Source organism: Primulina tabacum, chromosome 18 (assembly GCF_025594145.1).
Source record: "Primulina tabacum isolate GXHZ01 chromosome 18, ASM2559414v2, whole genome shotgun sequence".
In the NCBI taxonomy this organism is placed as follows: Eukaryota; Viridiplantae; Streptophyta; class Magnoliopsida; order Lamiales; family Gesneriaceae; genus Primulina; species Primulina tabacum.
Genome location: NC_134567.1, coordinates 31,953,786 through 31,972,355, shown reverse-complemented (window position 1 = coordinate 31,972,355; position 18,570 = coordinate 31,953,786). Strand labels below are relative to the sequence as shown.

At 37.4% G+C, this 18,570-nt stretch overlaps 3 protein-coding genes across 4 annotated transcripts; 1 reads left to right on the top strand and 2 right to left on the bottom strand.

The window, feature by feature from the left end:
• Window positions 1-263: 263 nt before the first annotated feature.
• LOC142532729 (uncharacterized) lies at window positions 264-7,157 on the top strand. The gene is made up of 2 exons (XM_075639146.1): window positions 264-783; window positions 6,601-7,157. Exons 1-2 carry the CDS (start codon window positions 334-336, stop codon window positions 6,754-6,756), a joined length of 606 nt encoding a protein of 201 aa, XP_075495261.1. The 5' UTR covers window positions 264-333; the 3' UTR covers window positions 6,757-7,157.
• LOC142532728 (mitogen-activated protein kinase kinase kinase 5-like) lies at window positions 7,041-12,355 on the bottom strand. Of its 2 annotated transcripts, none has more exons than XM_075639144.1 (11): window positions 11,715-12,355; window positions 10,697-11,221; window positions 10,522-10,609; window positions 10,379-10,441; window positions 10,135-10,298; window positions 9,966-10,041; window positions 9,817-9,876; window positions 9,609-9,734; window positions 7,973-8,185; window positions 7,740-7,837; window positions 7,041-7,665 (listed from the first exon to the last, which is right to left on the bottom strand). In XM_075639144.1, the coding sequence occupies exons 1-11, from the start codon at window positions 11,978-11,980 to the stop codon at window positions 7,413-7,415; spliced, it is 1,932 nt and encodes a 643-aa protein (XP_075495259.1). In that variant the 5' UTR covers window positions 11,981-12,355; the 3' UTR covers window positions 7,041-7,412. The 2 variants fall into 2 exon arrangements, with proteins under 2 accessions (XP_075495259.1, XP_075495260.1); XM_075639145.1 differs by having other exon boundaries at window positions 7,505-7,630.
• Window positions 12,356-15,189: 2,834 nt separating this feature from the next.
• On the bottom strand, window positions 15,190-18,295 carry LOC142533011 (serpin-ZX-like). The gene is made up of 2 exons (XM_075639596.1): window positions 17,759-18,295; window positions 15,190-16,284 (listed from the first exon to the last, which is right to left on the bottom strand). Exons 1-2 carry the CDS (start codon window positions 18,143-18,145, stop codon window positions 15,502-15,504), a joined length of 1,170 nt encoding a protein of 389 aa, XP_075495711.1. The 5' UTR covers window positions 18,146-18,295; the 3' UTR covers window positions 15,190-15,501.
• Window positions 18,296-18,570: the final 275 nt, after the last annotated feature.

Genomic DNA, 18,570 nt, shown 5'->3' with positions numbered 1-18,570 from the left:
ATGGGTACGAATTATGTACTAAGCTATGTCGTGTTATACTAAACTTGAATTGCATTTGTTAATGTTGTTACAATAAGTAAAGTAAATGGACTGATTGGGCCTTATTGCAGGCAATTGCAGTAGAAAAATAACCCAATTTGAAATATTGGGCTTTGCCTAACATATGCCCGGAGTTGGATACTCGAAGCGTTAACTTGGCCCGATGTAGATTTTACCAAATAATAGGAGAACCCCAAGTTTCTATTAATTATACATCTTCCCCAGTGCCCTGGACCAAGAACAGAGTACCATATTTTATTCCAAGAATCTGAAACCAAAAGTTCGAAAGTCCAGATGAACTCTGCTCCAAAGCATCCACTTCTCTGCTTAAAATGGCCGTGGGACAATCGTCAGCCAGAAAACAACACCCAAATTTCCAATAAAAGCACCTGCTCTGTAGAATCCCCTTGGCTCTTCAATTCACTCAAAAATCTTAGCACCTTTGCCTTCAATTTAATCAATTCTGCCGTGTTACCAGTGACCAACAGTAACCCTTTTCGTTTGAGCACTGCCATCGGCCAAAACAGAAAGGTTTTGAGCCCTGAAGAGCAAGGTGAGGCGGAACAGAGAGCATTTGCCGCTGCTTTAGCAAGTGGGAAAGAGGCCACAGTTCTTGAGTTTTATTCACCAAAGTGTAGCCTGTGCAATTCCTTGCTTAATTTTGTGATTGAAGTTGAGAACAGGAATACTGATTGGCTTAATATTGTCATGGCTGATGCTGAAAATGATAAGTGGTTGCCCGAGGTAATAATCTGTACAGTGCGAATTTCATGGCTTAAGATTCTTTACCATTATTAGATGCAAATAAGGAACATGACCTAGTGCGAATTAGTGTGTATGGTGCAAAAAATTTACCACTTTTTTTAGGAACAGCCACCTCTGGCAACGTCATGTTTTGTACCTCTAGAATGCGGTGACTGTTGGTTAGCTAAATATTTGGTGTTAGAGTTCAGGTCAACCGAAACGAATATTCAGCTGCTTTTTCTGATAGCTTGTAGGAAAAAGAATCCTTGTGTTAATGTATTATGATGCTAGAGTCCATAACCAAGGAACAAAAGTGCCGATCACCAGAGGTGAAACTGATTTAGGCACTATCTCCTCTAACATCGATCCAATATATAATTTTTAATTTTTTATATATAGGTGCTTATTTGCATCTGAAATTTGTGGAATTGTTTGTTAGGTGAGAGGGCCCTCCATTAATGTTGATTGGAAAGCTGGGAATAGACTTTGTCAACAAAACAAACGTGTCAAACTTCATTTATGCCGGCAGAAAAGGAAATCGTTTCCTTTGTTCATACGGAGGATTGCACCTATAAATAAGTGCATCCTTCATATTGTAAATCCATCCCAAAAACAGAAGCAATTACAAAGCTTCGAAAAAAGATAGAGCATTTGAGTGTTATCTTGTGTGAGTTAGAGAAAATATTTTCTCGGTTATACTCGGGTTGGGAGTGTGAGATATTTAGTGTATTATTGTATACACTTGTTGTAATATTTCTCCTGTTATAAAAGATCTACAGTAGCTCCGTGTACGTAGCCTATCTTGGGTGAACCACGTAAATCTTTGTGTCCTTGTTGATTATTTTATTCCGCAATTTTTCGGCACAATATTATCATCGTGATCGGCATCGCTTCGGTATAATTTCCCAACAACTGGTATCAGAGCCTTGTTGTGAAAATTCTTAAGAATTCTGAGTATGCTCTGTGGTTGCAGCTTTGTCTGATCTTCCACATCAAAAAAGATTTTTTAGATTTTTTGCTAAGGCTAGAGAAGTGATGGCCGGAGATGATGGATCGGGACCAGGAATCAACAAGTTCGACGGAACAGATTTTTCGTTCTGGCGGTTACAAATAAGAGATTATCTGTACAGTAAGAAGTTGCATCAACCTTTATCAGGAAAGAAACCGGAAAAGATGGAGGATGATGATTGGGAGCTTCTTGACCGACAAGTTTTAGGTGTCATACGATTGACCCTAACAAAGAAGTGGCGCATAACAGTGGCGGAGGCCAAAATCACGGAGGAGATGATGACCATTCTGTCAGACATGTACGAGAAGCCATCAGCAAACAACAAAGTACATCTCATGAAGAAGTTATTCAACTTGAAGATGGGAGAAGGTGCTTCGGTGGCAAAACACATAAATGAATTCAACACGATTGTCTCTCAGCTGACATCGGTGGACATCAAATTTGATGATGAGATGCGGGCACTTATTCTTCTGGCGTCTTTACCAGACAATTGGGAACCGATGCGGGCAGCGGTTAGCAACTCTGTTGGAAAAGGGAAACTACAATTCAATGATGTTAGAGATCAAATCCTTGCTGAAGAAGTTCGCAGGAAAGACTCGGGTGAAGCAACATCATCGAGATCTGCTCTAAATCTTGATAACAGAGGAAGAGGCAGGAGTGGTGAAAGAAATTCCAACCGATGGCGCGGTAGATCCAAATCAAGAAATGGAAAAGACAAAAACATCCTTGAAAAGAATATGAAGTGCTGGAGCAGTGGTGAGACTGGTCACATGAAAAAGAACTGCAGATCAATGAAGAATAATGGCAATGCTGTCACTGAGGAAGTACATGATGCTCTGCTATTATCCATGGAAAGCCCTGTTGATTCTTGGGTTATGGACTCGGGAGCTTCGTTTCATACCACTGGTAATCGTGATGTCTGCGGGAGATTACGGAAATGTTTTCCTGGCTGATAGAAAACCTTTGGAAATAATTGGTATAGGTGATATTCGGATGAAGATGTCAAATGGATCTATCTGGAAAATCAACAAAGTCAGGCATGTACCAAAATTGACACGCAATCTGATCTCGGTGGGACAGCTCGATGATGAAGGCCACAATGTGACCTTCGGTGATTGTTCCTGGAAAATGAACAAAGGAGCCATGATTGTTGCTCGAGGAAAGAAAACTGAAACACTGTATATGACTTCCAGTTGCAGAGGCACATTAGCAGCAGTGGATGCTGGAGCCAATTCAAGTCTATGGCATTATAGACTTGGACATATGAGTGAGAATGGAATGAAGATGGTGGTGTCAAAAGGAAAGCTACCAGGATTAAAGACTGTTGAACACCAACTATGTGAAAGCTGTATCTTTGGAAAGCAGAAGAAGGTGAGTTTTTCAAAAGGCGGTAGAGAACCGAAAGCAGCAAAGTTGAAGCTGGTTCATACTGATGTATGGGGACCATCTCCTGTGACATCCCTTGGAGGCTCGAGATACTATGTCACATCCATTGATGATTCGAGTAGAAAAGTTTGGGTTTGTTTTCTGAAAAATAAATCTGATGTTTACGAGACCTTTAAAAGGTGGAAAGCCATGGTGGAAAATGAGACCAACTTGAAAGTGAAGTGCTTACGGTCTGACAACTGTGGAGAATATGAAGATGATGAGTTCAAGAAATATTGTGCACAGAACGAGATCAAGATGGAGAAAACCATTCCTGGTACACCTCAACAGAATGGTGTAGCTGAAAGGATGAACAGGACCTTGAATGAACGCGCAAGGAGCATGAGATTGCATTCTGGATTGCCAAAATCATTCTGGGCTGATGCTGTTAACACTGCAGCATATCTGATCAACAGAGGACCTTCGGTACCACTGGACTACAAAATACCCGAAGAGGTTTGGAGCGCCAAAGAAGTAAACCTTTCTTTCTTGAAAGTGTTTAGATGTCTATCCTATGTTCATATTGATTCAGCAAGCAGGACAAAACTTGATCCGAAATCAAAGAAGTGCTTCTTTATTGGTTATGGAGATAATGAGTTTGGTTATCGTTTCTAGGATGACCAAAAACGGAAGATCATTCGGAGCAAGGATGTAATCTTTAACGAGCAACTTCTGTACAAAGACAAGTCAGACATTGGAGCTGGAGATGAATGTCCTGAAGTCAAGAAGACTGATGAAGGCTTCCAACAACGGGAAGGAATTGATTACACCGAGATTTTCTCTCCGGTGGTTAAATTAACCACTATCAGGACTGTACTTGGACTAGTGGCGAAGGAAGACTTACAGTTGGAGCAGTTGGATGTAAAGACTGCGTTTCTTTATGGTGATCTAGATGAACAAATTTATATGAAGCAGCCACAGGGCTTTGAAGTACGGGGAAAAGAGAAAATGGTGTGCAAACTTCAGAAGAGCTTGTATGGTCTCAAACAAGCTCCAAGACAGTGATATAAGAAGTTTGATGGATTCATGAGTAATAATGGTTTCCTAAGGTGTCAAGCTGATCACTGCTGTTATGTGAAAAAGTTTGACGGTTCTTATATCATACTACTGCTATATGTAGATATGCTGATAGCTGGAGCTTGTCTGGAAGAAATTGATAAACTCAAGAAAGATTTATCAAAGGAATTTGCCATGAAGGATTTGGGTGCTGCAAAGCAAATTCTTGGAATGAGGATCTTTAGAGACCGGGTGAATGGATTCTTGAAGTTATCTCAAGAAGAGTACGTGAAAAAGCTGGTTAGCAGATTTAACACGGATGAAGCTAAACATGTGAGTACTCCTTTGGATAGTCATTTCAAACTAACCAAAGCACAATCACCATCGACGGAGCAGGAGCAGGCTTATATGAATAAGGTTCCTTATGCTTCTGCTGTCGGAAGCCTCATGTATGCAATGGTGTGTACAAGACCAGACATAGCACATGCAGTGGGAGTTGTGAGCAGGTTTATGAGTAATCCAGGAAAGCAACACTGGGAAGCAGTTAAGTGGATTCTCAGGTATTTGAAAGGTACTGCTGGTTGTTCTTTATGCTTCAGGAGGTCAAAATTGGGCTTACAGGGTTTTGTCAATGCCGTTATGGGTGGTGACCTGGATGGCAGGAAAAGTACTACTGGATATGTGTTCACATTAGGTGGTACAGTTGTAAGCTGGGTGTCTAAGCTGCAAAAGATTGTTGCGCTTTTGACTACTGAGGCCGAGTATGTTGCAGTTGCATAAGCTAGTAAGGAGATGATATGGTTGAGATCCTTTCTGGAGGAATTGGGTCAGAAGCTTGAGAGTAGTAAATTATACTGTGACAGTCAGAGTGCTATTCACTTAGCAAAAAATCGTGTTTATCATGCTAGGACAAAGCATATACAGGTTAGGTACCATTTCATCAGATCAGTGCTGGAAGATGGAGTCTTGATGCTTGAGAAGATTCCTGGAAGTAAAAATCCAGCTGATATGCTCACGAAGACGTTAACCATTGACAAACTGAAGTTGTGTTCAACTTCAGTTGGACTGCAAGAATAAATGAGGAGATATGACCTGCTGCAATGATGATGTGAAGACGTGATTAAAATCAAGTCTTCAAGTGAGAGAAATGTTAGGTGAGAGGGCCCTCCATTAATGTTGATTGGAAAACTGGGAATAGACTTTGTCAACAAAACAAACGTGTCAAACTTCATTTATGCCGGCAGAAAAGGAAATCGTTTCCTTTGTTCATACGGAGGATTGCACCTATAAATAAGTGCATCCTTCATATTGTAAATCCATCCCAAAAACAGAAGCAATTACAAAGCTTCGAAAAATAGAGAGAGCATTTGAGTGTTGAGTGTTCTCTTGTGTGAGTTAGAGAAAATATTTTCTCGGTTATACTCGGGTTGGGAGTGTGAGATATTTAGTGTATTATTGTATACACTTGTTGTAATATTTCTCCTGCTATAAAAGTTCTGCAGTAGCTCCGTGGACGTAGCCTATCTCGGGTGAACCAAGTAAATCTTTGTGTCCTTGTTGATTATTTTATTCCGCAATTTTTCGGCACTATATTATCATCGTGATCGGCATCGCTTCGGTATAATTTCTCAACATTGTTTTCTTTACTGTTTTGGTTTGAGAAGGTGAAGGTAATGTTGCCAACGAGAATGGCTGTTAACTTTTAAGTTGGTTAACCACATAAACAGGGTGTTTCCTCTTATTCTATACCTAATTGGTTATACCTTGTGAAATTCGTCCAAAACGATGACAGCACTATCTTAAACAACTAAATTAGTGTATTTATGGTCATTGAGGAGTGATAATTCTCTGGTGGATTGGTATTGGTTTTTGAAACCTATTAGGTCTCTCAATGTTTGCCTATTCTATGATGCATGAGGGAGTACCGTTCCTTGGCTAATTGTTTCTAAAACATGAAAAACAGATGTCCCTTTGCTTGAACATCCAGCACATGCAAAAATAACTAACGAAAGTCTTTTCAGTAACCAAAATGAGGGTGCCAAGGTTATTTACCCTCTGACTATCGATCATTAAGGGGTGAAACATAATAATTTGAATGCTATTTTTCTAACCCTCAACAAATGATATTCTGGGATGTATTTTCTAAGAAGATGAATTTTCTCTGTGGAATGATATTTTGCAACACAATTTATTATTTTCCGAGTTCGTTGCATTTTTTTTTGGCTTCCTTGGCTAGAGTTTTTAACCTCCTTTCGTCTATCAGGAATTATTGATTTATTATTTTGTGAATAGAATCGACCTTTGCTTATCAAGAAATTTCTTTACTGTTCGTATTGTTTAGTCTGTTTTATATTATCTTGATACTCTTTTGTGTTCTCTTCATGCAGCTGCTCCACTATGACATCAAGTACGTCCCATGCTTTGTCTTACTAGACGAACATGGGAATGCACTTGCAAAAACTGGTGTCCCCAACAGTAGATACCACGTGATTGCAGGTGTTTCCCATCTTCTCAAAATGAAACGTCCTGATCACAATCATTAGAATGGAAGCCTTTTTATATCAGATTAACATTGATCTGGCAGCAGAACTCAGGAAATACTAGAATTTGCTTTTGACGTCAAAAGATGGATACTTCCTAAGTTCAGCTGCTGAACGACTGTGAATCATATCTATGTTCATCCTTTACGTTTGTTTGGTCTCTGAAAATTCTCAGCTTCCGCTGGGTTCTCAACTTTCACCAACCTTCTGTTAAACTGGTATGGAAGTGATGGAAGAATTGTTTCGTGTCACGAGACTCGTAGCTGCAGTTTATATTATTTTTCTGGGGATATGTCAAATGTTCTCTTTATTGTTGTCGAATGTGGTTATGCAGATGGCACAAAATTCTGATATGTACGGCTGCAAGATAATGAGGAGATAACTATAAAATTTTAACGATCGAAGTTACAAACAATGCTATCTGTTGAGCAAATCACTCATATATATTACAACATAGACATTCAGTGTTTTATTGGCGTTGATAAATTTTAACAAAGTTACGTCAGAAAGAATACATGCTGTTACCCTCAATATCAGGGTAGCAACATCGTTCAATCCTAAAAATTTGTTCACATCCAATGGAATTTCTATCAAATTTACAATGGGGAATCTGAATATAATGATCAGGAAAACGGACTAATAACTATCTGCAGCACTAGTTATTTTTTTCTTTCTGCCATTTTTGGTATTAGATGACTGAGGTTTCTCTTCCATGGTAAGTCAGATACGCTGTTGATGATCCCAGCTCTAAAAAGCGAGTTATTTAGTATGTTTGAAGGGCTTGAAATATTTGAACCATGATTTAGGTCCGGTGAAGATATACCAGAAAGGGCTTCAAGCGTTGAACAAGGTGACTGATGAGATGTTACTCCATTTTCTAAGGTTTCCGTGAGACGGTTTTTGTCACCAAAACTGTAATCAGATTTCAATTCAAGAAAACCACGTTATTCAACTGTCTGTAAACAAAATGGCAGGATGAAACATACCAGTTAGATGGCAGTTTCCCTTGCTGGATCATTGGAGCCGATGATGGCTGTAACACATCCTTGTTCCGTCTAGTCCAGCCACTTGGACTTTGTATTTCCTGGATGTACTGTCTACTTTAAGATTTTGAGTTTCGGACAAAAGAGATAAGTAATAAAGGGAAATTTCAACAAGAAATTGCTATTTCATATCCAGGTTTTGAATCCATTATTTAGCTTGTGGGTGTGAATCTTACAGGCACTTTCATCCGTGAAAATTCTTGAGGAAACTCTCCAACATTATTCTGATCCCGGGAGCTTCTTAAGAAAGGATGCTCGAGCAGCTTAACAGCCGATGGCCGATGTTCAGGTTTTCTCTGAAAACACCATTGCAGGAAATCCTTCCCTTCTGCAGACAATGTTTCCGGAATGGGTGGTACTCTGTTCAATACATTGAACATTGCTTGTACCTACCACCAAAACGTATGTCACAACTCAAGGCTCGAATATTCATAACCTTAGCTTCAACAGCATATCTAAACGATCACAAGTAGTGTTCCACAACATGAACAGGTTTTTTTTTTTTTTTTTTCACAAGAAAATATCAAAACTTGTTTGATATTGCTTGTCATGATTCACATTGACTCGCGAAAAATTGTGGAGTAAGCAATTAGTTTGGGAAATTCTCCAATTTAATAAACTAGTAGTCTATTACGAATATTTAAATTGTAACTTTGGTCCTGAATCTACGCGAAATGGTAGTCCAATTGAGATTGACGGTCGAGAAGAATATCCCTACTGTACTTATACGAGTCTTTCTAGCGTGCTTATATTCTCACTCACACAGTACCATAAGAAACTTCTCAAGAGGTCACACATCTCATAATTGTCCCAAGTCAATCATGTTCAACTTTGAAGTTCTTATATGATGAGCTTCCAAAAAAATGTGTATCTTCCTAATATGAGTAGTACTTATCAATTTTTTTAAGCTCTCCTCAACTGTACAGTCTCATAACTGCAGTCTTTGAAATCTCTCTCATTTCGATACGGAATCGGTTTATCTGTGTTCTCTACGCCAAGAAGCTTTCCAGAAACCACTCATTGTCTATGCAACCTTCTGGCACCGATGATCATTTCCGTCCTCTTCGGCCCCGGGCGCCACACAAAGTGTGAAGCTTTTCGCTATTTAGGATCTATTATCTAAAAGATTGGAGATATTAGAGATGATATACACCATATGATTAAAATAGGGTGAATGAAATGGAGTATGATATCAGGAGTCTTATGCAATAGAAGTGCGAGATTAAAAGGAAATGTTATAAGACTATTGTTCGACCAGCTATGCTTTATGGTTCGGAGTATTGGGCCACTACAACACTACATATGCTTAAGATGACGGTAACAGACATGCGTACGTTAAGATGAATATGTGATAAAATGCGCAAAGATATAATTATGAATGAAATAATTATAAGCTATTTAGGTGTAGTCTCCATATAGGATAATATTAGGGAGAGACGTCTAATATGATTTGGTCATGTGAAGAAGAGACCACACGCGGTCCCGATCGACACACGGTCCCAATCCGACATATGTTGGATTGACAGGTTAATGGAATGAGTAGAAAGAAGGGTAGACAATTGAAAACTTGGATAAATGTAGTTAAATCAGATATGGTTCAAGAGATGACATATGGGAAAATCGCTTAGTTTGAAAAACTAATATCGACGTAGCCGACTATGCAACTAGCGAGAACGTGCTTTGATGACGATAATGAATAAACTAGTAGTCTGGGTGATTCAACTATTCCGGATAACATGTGGGAAAATCGCTTATTCAGGTTTATGGCCTAATAGTTTCTTACGTGCAGATCGTGGTGATTCAACAACTTACGCCATTATGTTCACTCCAAGGAGGTTTTCCTGACAGCATTTCTATGACTGTACAACCAATGCTCCATATGTCCACTCCGTAGACCAGTTCCGGATTAGCATCTTTTCGCATCACAGCCTGTAGTACCTGGGAGACACATTTCGACAAATATTTGGAAAGTTAGGTCAGCAAGAAGGCAGTGAAAGTATCCGAACAGGACTTGAGATACCTCTGGAGCCATCCAATGTGGGGTACCCTTCAACGAAAGCTCTATATGATGCCCTGTAAGCTAGAAGAACGAACAAGAGCGACAAACAGGTCAGTAAAATTCATTTAGAAGCTTGAAAACAACTTAAATTATAAGTTATGAAAGCTTACGTGTTTTGCTAATCCAAAATCAGCAAGCTTGACAACACCAGATGCATCCACTAGTAAGTTTGCCCCTTTAATGTCCCTGTTTTAATCATATAGAAACTTCAAGATTATTCAAAAAACATTATTTCAATAATCAGAAACGTTCATGCCCGACTCCTAAACTGACCGTCACCTGTGTATGGTCTTTGTGCCATGCAAGTAAGCCAACCCTGAAAGAATGTGACGGGTGAAATTGCGAACAATATTTTCAGTCATAGCCCCAGAATGTTCACGAACATATTTATTAATCGATCCTGGGTGAACGTACTCCAAATATATGCACAATCGATCATCAATCTACATAAATTACATCTTCTGGGTCAATTTGTTTGTTGAATATCACCAACTATAGACATCAAGAACCGATATTTGCTTACAATTTCGGACCCGTAGTATTGGACTATGTTCGGATGCTTCAACTCCCTGAGAAATTTGATCTCCTGATTCCGAGAAACAGATCAGATAATATATATAAAATCTGTCGTAAATATGTCTAATAGTAAGAGGATGATCTCAGAACCTGCTCCAACTGCCTCACACATTCTGCACATTTAGGGTCATCTGGAATAATCTCAACTTCTTTCACCGCACATGTCGCTCCAGTTTCACTATGTAAACAAAGCCAAGCAAACGTAAAGCAAGTATAATCAAAATACCACAGTTAGACAAACCCAATTATATTTTTTTACTCATACCAGTGAGTTGCAACATAAACACTCCCATATGTCCCCCGTCCTATGAGTCGTCCCCTCTGCCACGGCCCTTTACCTGACAAGCAATCTGATTTGTTTGTGCTATGTCGAGTAGAAGGTGATGGCCTTGATATTGCTGGTGGACGAGGCAAAGGATACACTTTGGCGTTATTATGTGAATGAAGACGACTTCTGAAGTTCTCGGCTTCAGATGAGTTTTGGAATGGAGAGTAGTCGGGGGTTGCAGATATTCTGTCTGAAGTGGAACCCTCTAATTTTAAAGCTGATGAGACATGAAAGGAGGGTTGGAAAAGATCCACGGTTTTATATCTTTGTGGGCTTAGTATGGGACTAGAGTAACCGCTGCTCGGAGCACTTCTTGCGGGTAAATGTATTCGGAGTTCGTTTTGTGCAGAATCGACATTTAGTTGTTGAGGCAAACCTCTTCGACGAGAAGTTGGATATACATATGATCTTCTTACAGCAATATCATCTGTGGTTTTTCCCAGATTTCGATGCAAACTATTTCTGCAAGATGTACACTCATGATATTTTTATGTTTCCTTATAATTGATGAAATTTTAAGGCTTAACAGCTTGAGAACTCGAAATTATGAATCCTTAGTTCACTCTTCATTTTCTCCCCTATGCATGTACCAAATATACTATTCTTTCTTACAGGCATGGTGGGTCTACAACAGTCCCCTCAAAATACCTTGCTTTTTCGCCTTTGGTTGGGAACAAATGATATGATCATATTCTCATCGGACTCGAATCAAAGATTTAATTCCTTGTTTGTAGTGTTTATTTTAGTAAAATTGATATTTATCTGAAGCTCATTTCCATATTAAATAGCTAAAAATCATTATAGTCTCACCTTCCTCTAAAGCTCCAAATCAAGAATCAATTTAATATAATAACCACCGTAATGTTTGTGCTAGTAGAAGCAACATCAAAGACATCCCAATCTCCAAATATCATGCAAATATTCATCAAAATCATTCACTGAAAAAAAGTCAAACCTGGCAGCTGAAGAGCCATGCAAACTGTCGTTCTGCTTAGACTGAAAAGTCACTCCAGGAAGGGGAAGCGGTTGCGGGACGGCTGAGTTGGACCAGTGACCGCCTCCACGGGGCGTCCGTGGCACCGACTCTGAGTCAGGAGAAACGGGCCACGACTGTGAGCCATCTAGACTGCTCCTCTCCTGACCCACTTCATCATCCGTCAAATATCTCAATTTCCTTTGCCGGGTCAGCTTCTTTTTCTGATCACAACTCCTCGAGTTCATGAAAATATCATTTGAGCTTTTTGCTCTTCAATGACGGATTTGAAGGAGAAGATGATCATGAAGAAGTAGCCGATGAAAATGCACTCCAAGGAGAAGGCATGGTTACACAGGATTTGAATATTTGATTTCTTGAGTTAAAGTCTAAAATAGCTAAATCACATAGGACAACGAAATGTTTGTTGTAGATGGAGTATGGAGAAAAACAAGGTCAGACTCTGTATCCTTTATTCATTCTTTCTTTCTTTATATGTATATGTATATGTATATGTATCGCTCTTGTTTCACACTCAGTAAACATTTGCAGTCAAAAACACGCAGAGAGTTTTGTGAATTCTGAAGTCCAAATATGTTCTTTTTTCTTTTGGAGCGCAAATCGAAGTCAATGGTGACTAATTAAAAGATTGTGTGTGTTCTCTTAATGAAATTTCGTTGGAGAGTCTAAGGTTGACAAAATATTGCCGTGTGGGACTTGCCAGTTGTAGTAATATAAAAAATATAATATAATATAATAAATTATAAAAACAAAAACAGGATAAACTTCATATATTTTCAAACACTAAATAATATTATTGAATAACAGATTCCTTATTCTCCAAGGCAGTAGTAATAGTTAATTATTTTTGACGAATTAATATAATGATATCTTTTTAAGAAAATCTTTCATAACTCTAATGGTACTATCTATGAATATAAAAAATAAATTTCTCAAAGTTACAAATATCTATCATAATTAGTTTTAAAATTATCAAATTTATTTAGATTTCATCTTCAATTGTTCTGTTCACTTCTTATTATATCTAGAAGTCGTGACTATGAATTAAACATGAGAAGCTTCTTCTTGGATCTTGATGATATATATATATATATATATATATATATATAAACAACGGTCTTCTCTGAGTTATTATTTTAAAAAATTCGATCTTAATTAATCTACATAAGTTTTGGTCAGCAATTTGCAACTCAGTCAAAATCGTGTGGTCTAAGTACGGACATGAAACAAATTCAAAGTCCATGCAAACTGGCCGGATATATATTGGCAAACAAACGAGTTTATTTGGTTATTTTTTCAATATGTATTATATAATTATTATTTTTTAACATATAAAACGTGATCTGTAGGTATGAAATATCGGCAAGAACGAGACTCGACATTCAAGAGATTATGTATTAGAGTCTCATTTTTGTGTTGTGTGAAACCCCGTGTATCTGAATTGTAAGAGAAAAATAAGCACGAGTAAATTGTTTGCCACTAATTTTCTTCAACGTGGCAGTAGGATTGAGCCATGGTAACAGAAGTTTGTGAAGACATATATTGACAAATGAATGCGGATGAGCAAATTGGTTTGAAAAATTTGTCTTCCCTTTTTGTTTAAAAATATTATCTTGTATACTTACTCCCCTGAACAAGACAAAAATTAATTCAACAAACATTGATTTCTTTCAGACATCGGGCTGATTACCAGAGAGTAAACAGCTTGGACACCAGCAAATAATCGATTTAAAATCTAGAATTAGATTTCCCATAAAACGAAAAAACCCATAATTTGGTGTTGGGGGTGTAGCATACAGTTATAATTGGAAAACACGTAAGAAGTCACGCTTTTACGTTTTTTTTTTTACTGACAATTTTCAATAAGGTGCATTCAACCTGCTCAGCCTTTATCATGCACTCAAGGTACAATCAGTGGACTATTGCCCCATAACTAATGAGAAGGAATTAGGCTTATCAATTGGCTTGTTAATGGCTATCATCTAGAGCCGTCAAAACGAGTCATGGCCAATTGCCTTGTTAATGGCATAATTTAGAACCGTGAAAATAGTTCAGTGCCAGCGGGTGAGTTAGATGGTTGACCGACGATTTCGATTGGGAATAAATCTAGCAAGCAGACTAGGTCAATTAATAGTACTTGGAGATGAGTCCAGGTATCGTACCCACAGATATCGATGTTTAATTACTAGAATATGAATTATTTTTCCTAATTTAGGCCAATAAAATTCAAATAATGGGAGATAGATTAATCAAAACTAAATTAAACAATTTAAATAAATTAACTAAAGCAAAAATCCAAATTATTAAATTAGACGAAAATTCAAATTATTTAAAAACCACTAAGGCGCACAACGGTACCGAGACAACTTATAATCTACGTGTCAAATTCATATTCAATAAATTAATTTTTTAATCCACGACCGAATTCCCAAAATTATTTATTAAACGATTTCTCGAATTAATAAACCTAATTAAATCTAACAGTCCAATTATTCCTAACTGAATTTAATTAGATTCAACCGCATTAGATTGCTGTGAAATTCCAGTTTTTCAACCTAAAGTCGCACACTGAAATCGAATACTATTTCTAGTCAATTTAACCATGTGTTGATTGATGTGTGAAGCAAATATTAATCTATCGCCTTCCGGTTTTAGATTAACCAACAATTATTCAATTTAATTGGCCAGATTAAAAGAACACATGATAAACGACATCAATCAATGAATAAAAATAAATAATAAAATTGAATCAAACTCAAAACATCAAAAATAATTTGTCTCGGCCCTATCGTGGCCTTAGTCTATAAAAATCTACTCCATAAACTTAAAATAAAAGTCAAAATCAGTGTTTAAATTCAATGAAGAAAACATAGTTAAGAAAGAAGCAGTGATATGTAGCGTGTGTGAGGAATTCCTCCAGCTTTTGTCTTCACTTTTCTTCCCTTATGTTCTTCTTCCGCGGTGGTACTACTTCACAGTAGCTTCTGTTCCTTTCTTCCACGGTCTTCTGTGCTTCTTTCTTCCTGTACGTTCTGCACTTCCGCCTCTCTCTTCCGCGCTTTGTCTTTTTTTCTCTTCTCTGTTACGGCTCTGCTCCCTGTACGCTTCTTTTATCCTTATCAATGGGCTTCTTCCTCTCAATCTTTTTAAGGTCCATCTCAAATAAAACGAAGTGTAGATAATATCTTTATCAATATTTACATAGATTTTTCAAGATTTCAATATCATCAAGGAATAAAAATATTTTATTTCTTTTTTTTTGATATTTTTTTCTTTGAAGTCCTGTAAATTCATATTTTATTCCAAATTTAATCATTTTCCTCTTTTATTCAAATTTACAATTATTAATTCAATTAAGCACGTAATTATGGATAAAAATATTAGATAAGAATCACGTTCACGCCACTTTTCTTCTATAACATGGGATATTCGCACATATTCCAATGAAAGGGCACAACAGTCTTGACTTTCTTAAAAAATCTCTTTTACAAAAGAACTCACAAAAAGGAAATAAAAGTACAACACACCACTATCCATTTCAACTTTATCATATGTAAATCAGAAGAGCACACAGAACGTGATATCAAGCATAAAACAGCTGGTACAAAATACGTGTTACTCTTGCAAATGCATCATATCAAGCTACTGGTAAAAGTCAAGTAGAAACCATCGTGCAGGTTCACCAACAAACTCGTAACTGAAAGTTCAACAGTGCATATATGGTTGTGTACCTGCCTCCATGTTTTTATCAACCAGCTAAAGGATTCATAACTTGCCCAGTAAACAACACCACCCCCGTCATATCTTCCCGTATGACAAACAAGAATGGATGGTCGGCCACAAAGTCCAACTTATCATTAATCATCGCAGACCATAGTGTAACAACAGCAGCAGTGGCGGCTGCAGCTTCTGTACCTTCCTCATTTACCTCGATAAATGACTTGTGGAAAATGTTTGAAACGTAAAGATTTTGGCTAAAGGTGGAATCCACCATCTCTGTGAGACCACCACCAGTAAAGGGCAACACGAGCCCTTGTCCTTTGAAAATTTCAGATGCCTCGAAACCAAAATCTATTTTGAACTTAGGAATGCGGAAATCACCAACTTCTACTCGTTGATAAGGGAGGTGATGTTCTATGAATCCAGATGTGGAGCCAAATTTCTCTAACAAAGTGAGAAGCCCATCTTTGGCATCCGGAAGATAGAAATACATTGTGAATTTACGTTTATCTTCACCTTGTCTGTATGATAATGCCAAAACTTTAAAGCCATCAAACTCGCGTACATGTTGCTTCTTCTTGCTGGTCATGAATGGCACCTGAACTGAGCTGCCATTCAAGAGGAAAAACTCATCCTCTTTTGTGTTTGATGCGTCGAATTTTTCATTCCAGGCTCCTTTAAAGTACACTGCGTTCGTGAAGATGAGCCTTGTAGAAGCATCAACTGAACCGGGCGGAAGAATTTCCTTAATCAGGCCGTTTGTTTCCTTGTCAGCCCATGTATTCACCTCATTTGTTACTTCGACAGCCTTCAGAAATTTTAAGGACCAACAAAAGTGACGATTAGAACATACCAAAAATCAATTTCTTCAAAACTATAAACAAAATAAGCACCATTTTTTAAAATTTTAAACATGTTTGGTAGCATTCAACAAACTTGTACACAACAAAGATGTAATTTCCAGCAGACAGTGGGCTAGGAATTGCATACAATCGTCAAACAAATATATTTTAGTTAGAAAACAGATAGCTTAAGGTTTATCTCTATGCACAAGACTCACGGATGTGCAGAAATCGAATGGAAAAAAATGTAGTAAACATTGTAGCATAACATATACGTGGGCCTCCAAAATGAGCTAAACGAACCCCAATAATTAAGATATCCTCGTTTGGGTCACATGCATGCATTCAACAGAAACTCAGCAACATTGATCAGCAAAATTCGGTCATTATTTAAGACTCTTCATCCAACCCCGAGGAGCTGTAACTCTATATTCTCTCTACTTTAACGACCAAATTGCAGATTCATTGAACTAGAATGCTTAGGCTACACTACTACTCTTTTAGCAAAGGCAGTTTTCGGATAACCAATTTGTCAGTAGCATTGAGCCATTAAGTTGGGAGTTATCTTGCTTTTGCCTAGTTATGATCATAGAACTAGGAAGTGGGAAAAACAATAAATATGGTTAAAAAAAAACCAGTTTTCCTTCCCTAAAAGGAAAGACTAAGAATCAGGAATCCTTGAGGACATGTAATTTGGCCAGCAAGGTTCATAAATGAGTAATCCCTATTGTAGAAGGATCCCATATGAAATTACAAAGTTATTCTTCCAATCCCACACGAAAATTTACACCACGGAGTCTTCACTTGTTCATATAAAAAAATTCATTCCATAACAGATTGCAGAAGAACCATTTTGTTTGATTAGTCAGTATCAATTATATCATACATAATATGGTCCAGGATTTGTATAGATACCGCAAACTAATATATGTTTCATTCCTAAGTTGAAACAAATCCACCACCATTGCCAAACAAATTAACCTGAACACATGTACAGAGTCGAAATAAATCTAAATATTCAGTGCATCGCAAAATCAAACAAATGGCTCCAAGAATCTGGATTTCTACACACGAGTTTCGAACATATAAAATGCCCGAGTCTTCTCACAGAAATTACCGAAAGCTCTCCAAAACTTATAGCAAAACTTCAAATGAGAAAGAAAGTCTTCAAGTCAAAACGGGTATTTCAGTTTTCCCGCAATTACTAACGCTCAAGAAACCAGGAAAAGGTATGTCCAATACCAAGTTCCTGATTAAAAACTGACCAAATAAAAAATATAAATTGTAGCTGGATGCACCAACCAAAGATAATATAGAAACCGCATTGATGAAATTACAAATTAATTTCTAACTAGTATTATTAAAAAAAAAAAAAAAAAGAACTAGCTTGATTAACAGTTTTACAAATCCAAAGCACCAATGAAAAAAAAAAAACCAACCTTGGTGCTGGAAATCAACATGGCTAGAAGCAGCCTTGTAAACATTATCTACAATTTTCTTGAAATCGGACTTAAAGTTAATGCTCTGATCAACCCATACACCGTTAGCAAAAGACAACAAAGGCCCACCAAGCGGCCCAGCGTCGGCGAACAGAAGACTCACAAGCTGCGACGAAAGGGAATTCAGGTCTTCCGGTGATTTTGTCTTGAGAAATCCCAGTAACTGATCCCTGGTCGGGCCATTCGACCCGGCGGTAATCAAGCCCAGAACAACATGAATCGACAGCGGGGAGAATACAAGATTGGCGTCCTTGGCTTCGGTCATGATCACGTGCTTCGCCAGAGACAAGGAAACGTCGGTTTGGTTGAGGATTGATTCTCGCAGATCCATAGTTGGCTTTGTGAAGGTGAATCAGCGTTTATGTCTGCAGAAAGAAAATGAAGCTACTCGAAGACGAAGGTGAAGATGGATTTCTTAAATGATAAGTTGCTGTGGATCAACAAAACGAAATTCGAAATTAAAAAAAACTTCCTCCTCCTTTCGTCTAATAAAGAAGAAATTATTAAGAATCTCGAGATAAAAATTACTCTTTCAATTTTATATTTATATTATATTTTTTTATTTTTATTTTTAATTTTAACAAATATTTTTGTTTTTATTTTTTTAATTACAAACATTAATATAATGTTTTAGTTCTTCGATAATTTATTAAATTCATTTTAATTCTTGTATAATTATAAAAAATGTACGCATAAATATAAATATAAAAAAGCCAGCAAAGACGAAAGGTCCAGACGTATATTCAAGAAAATATA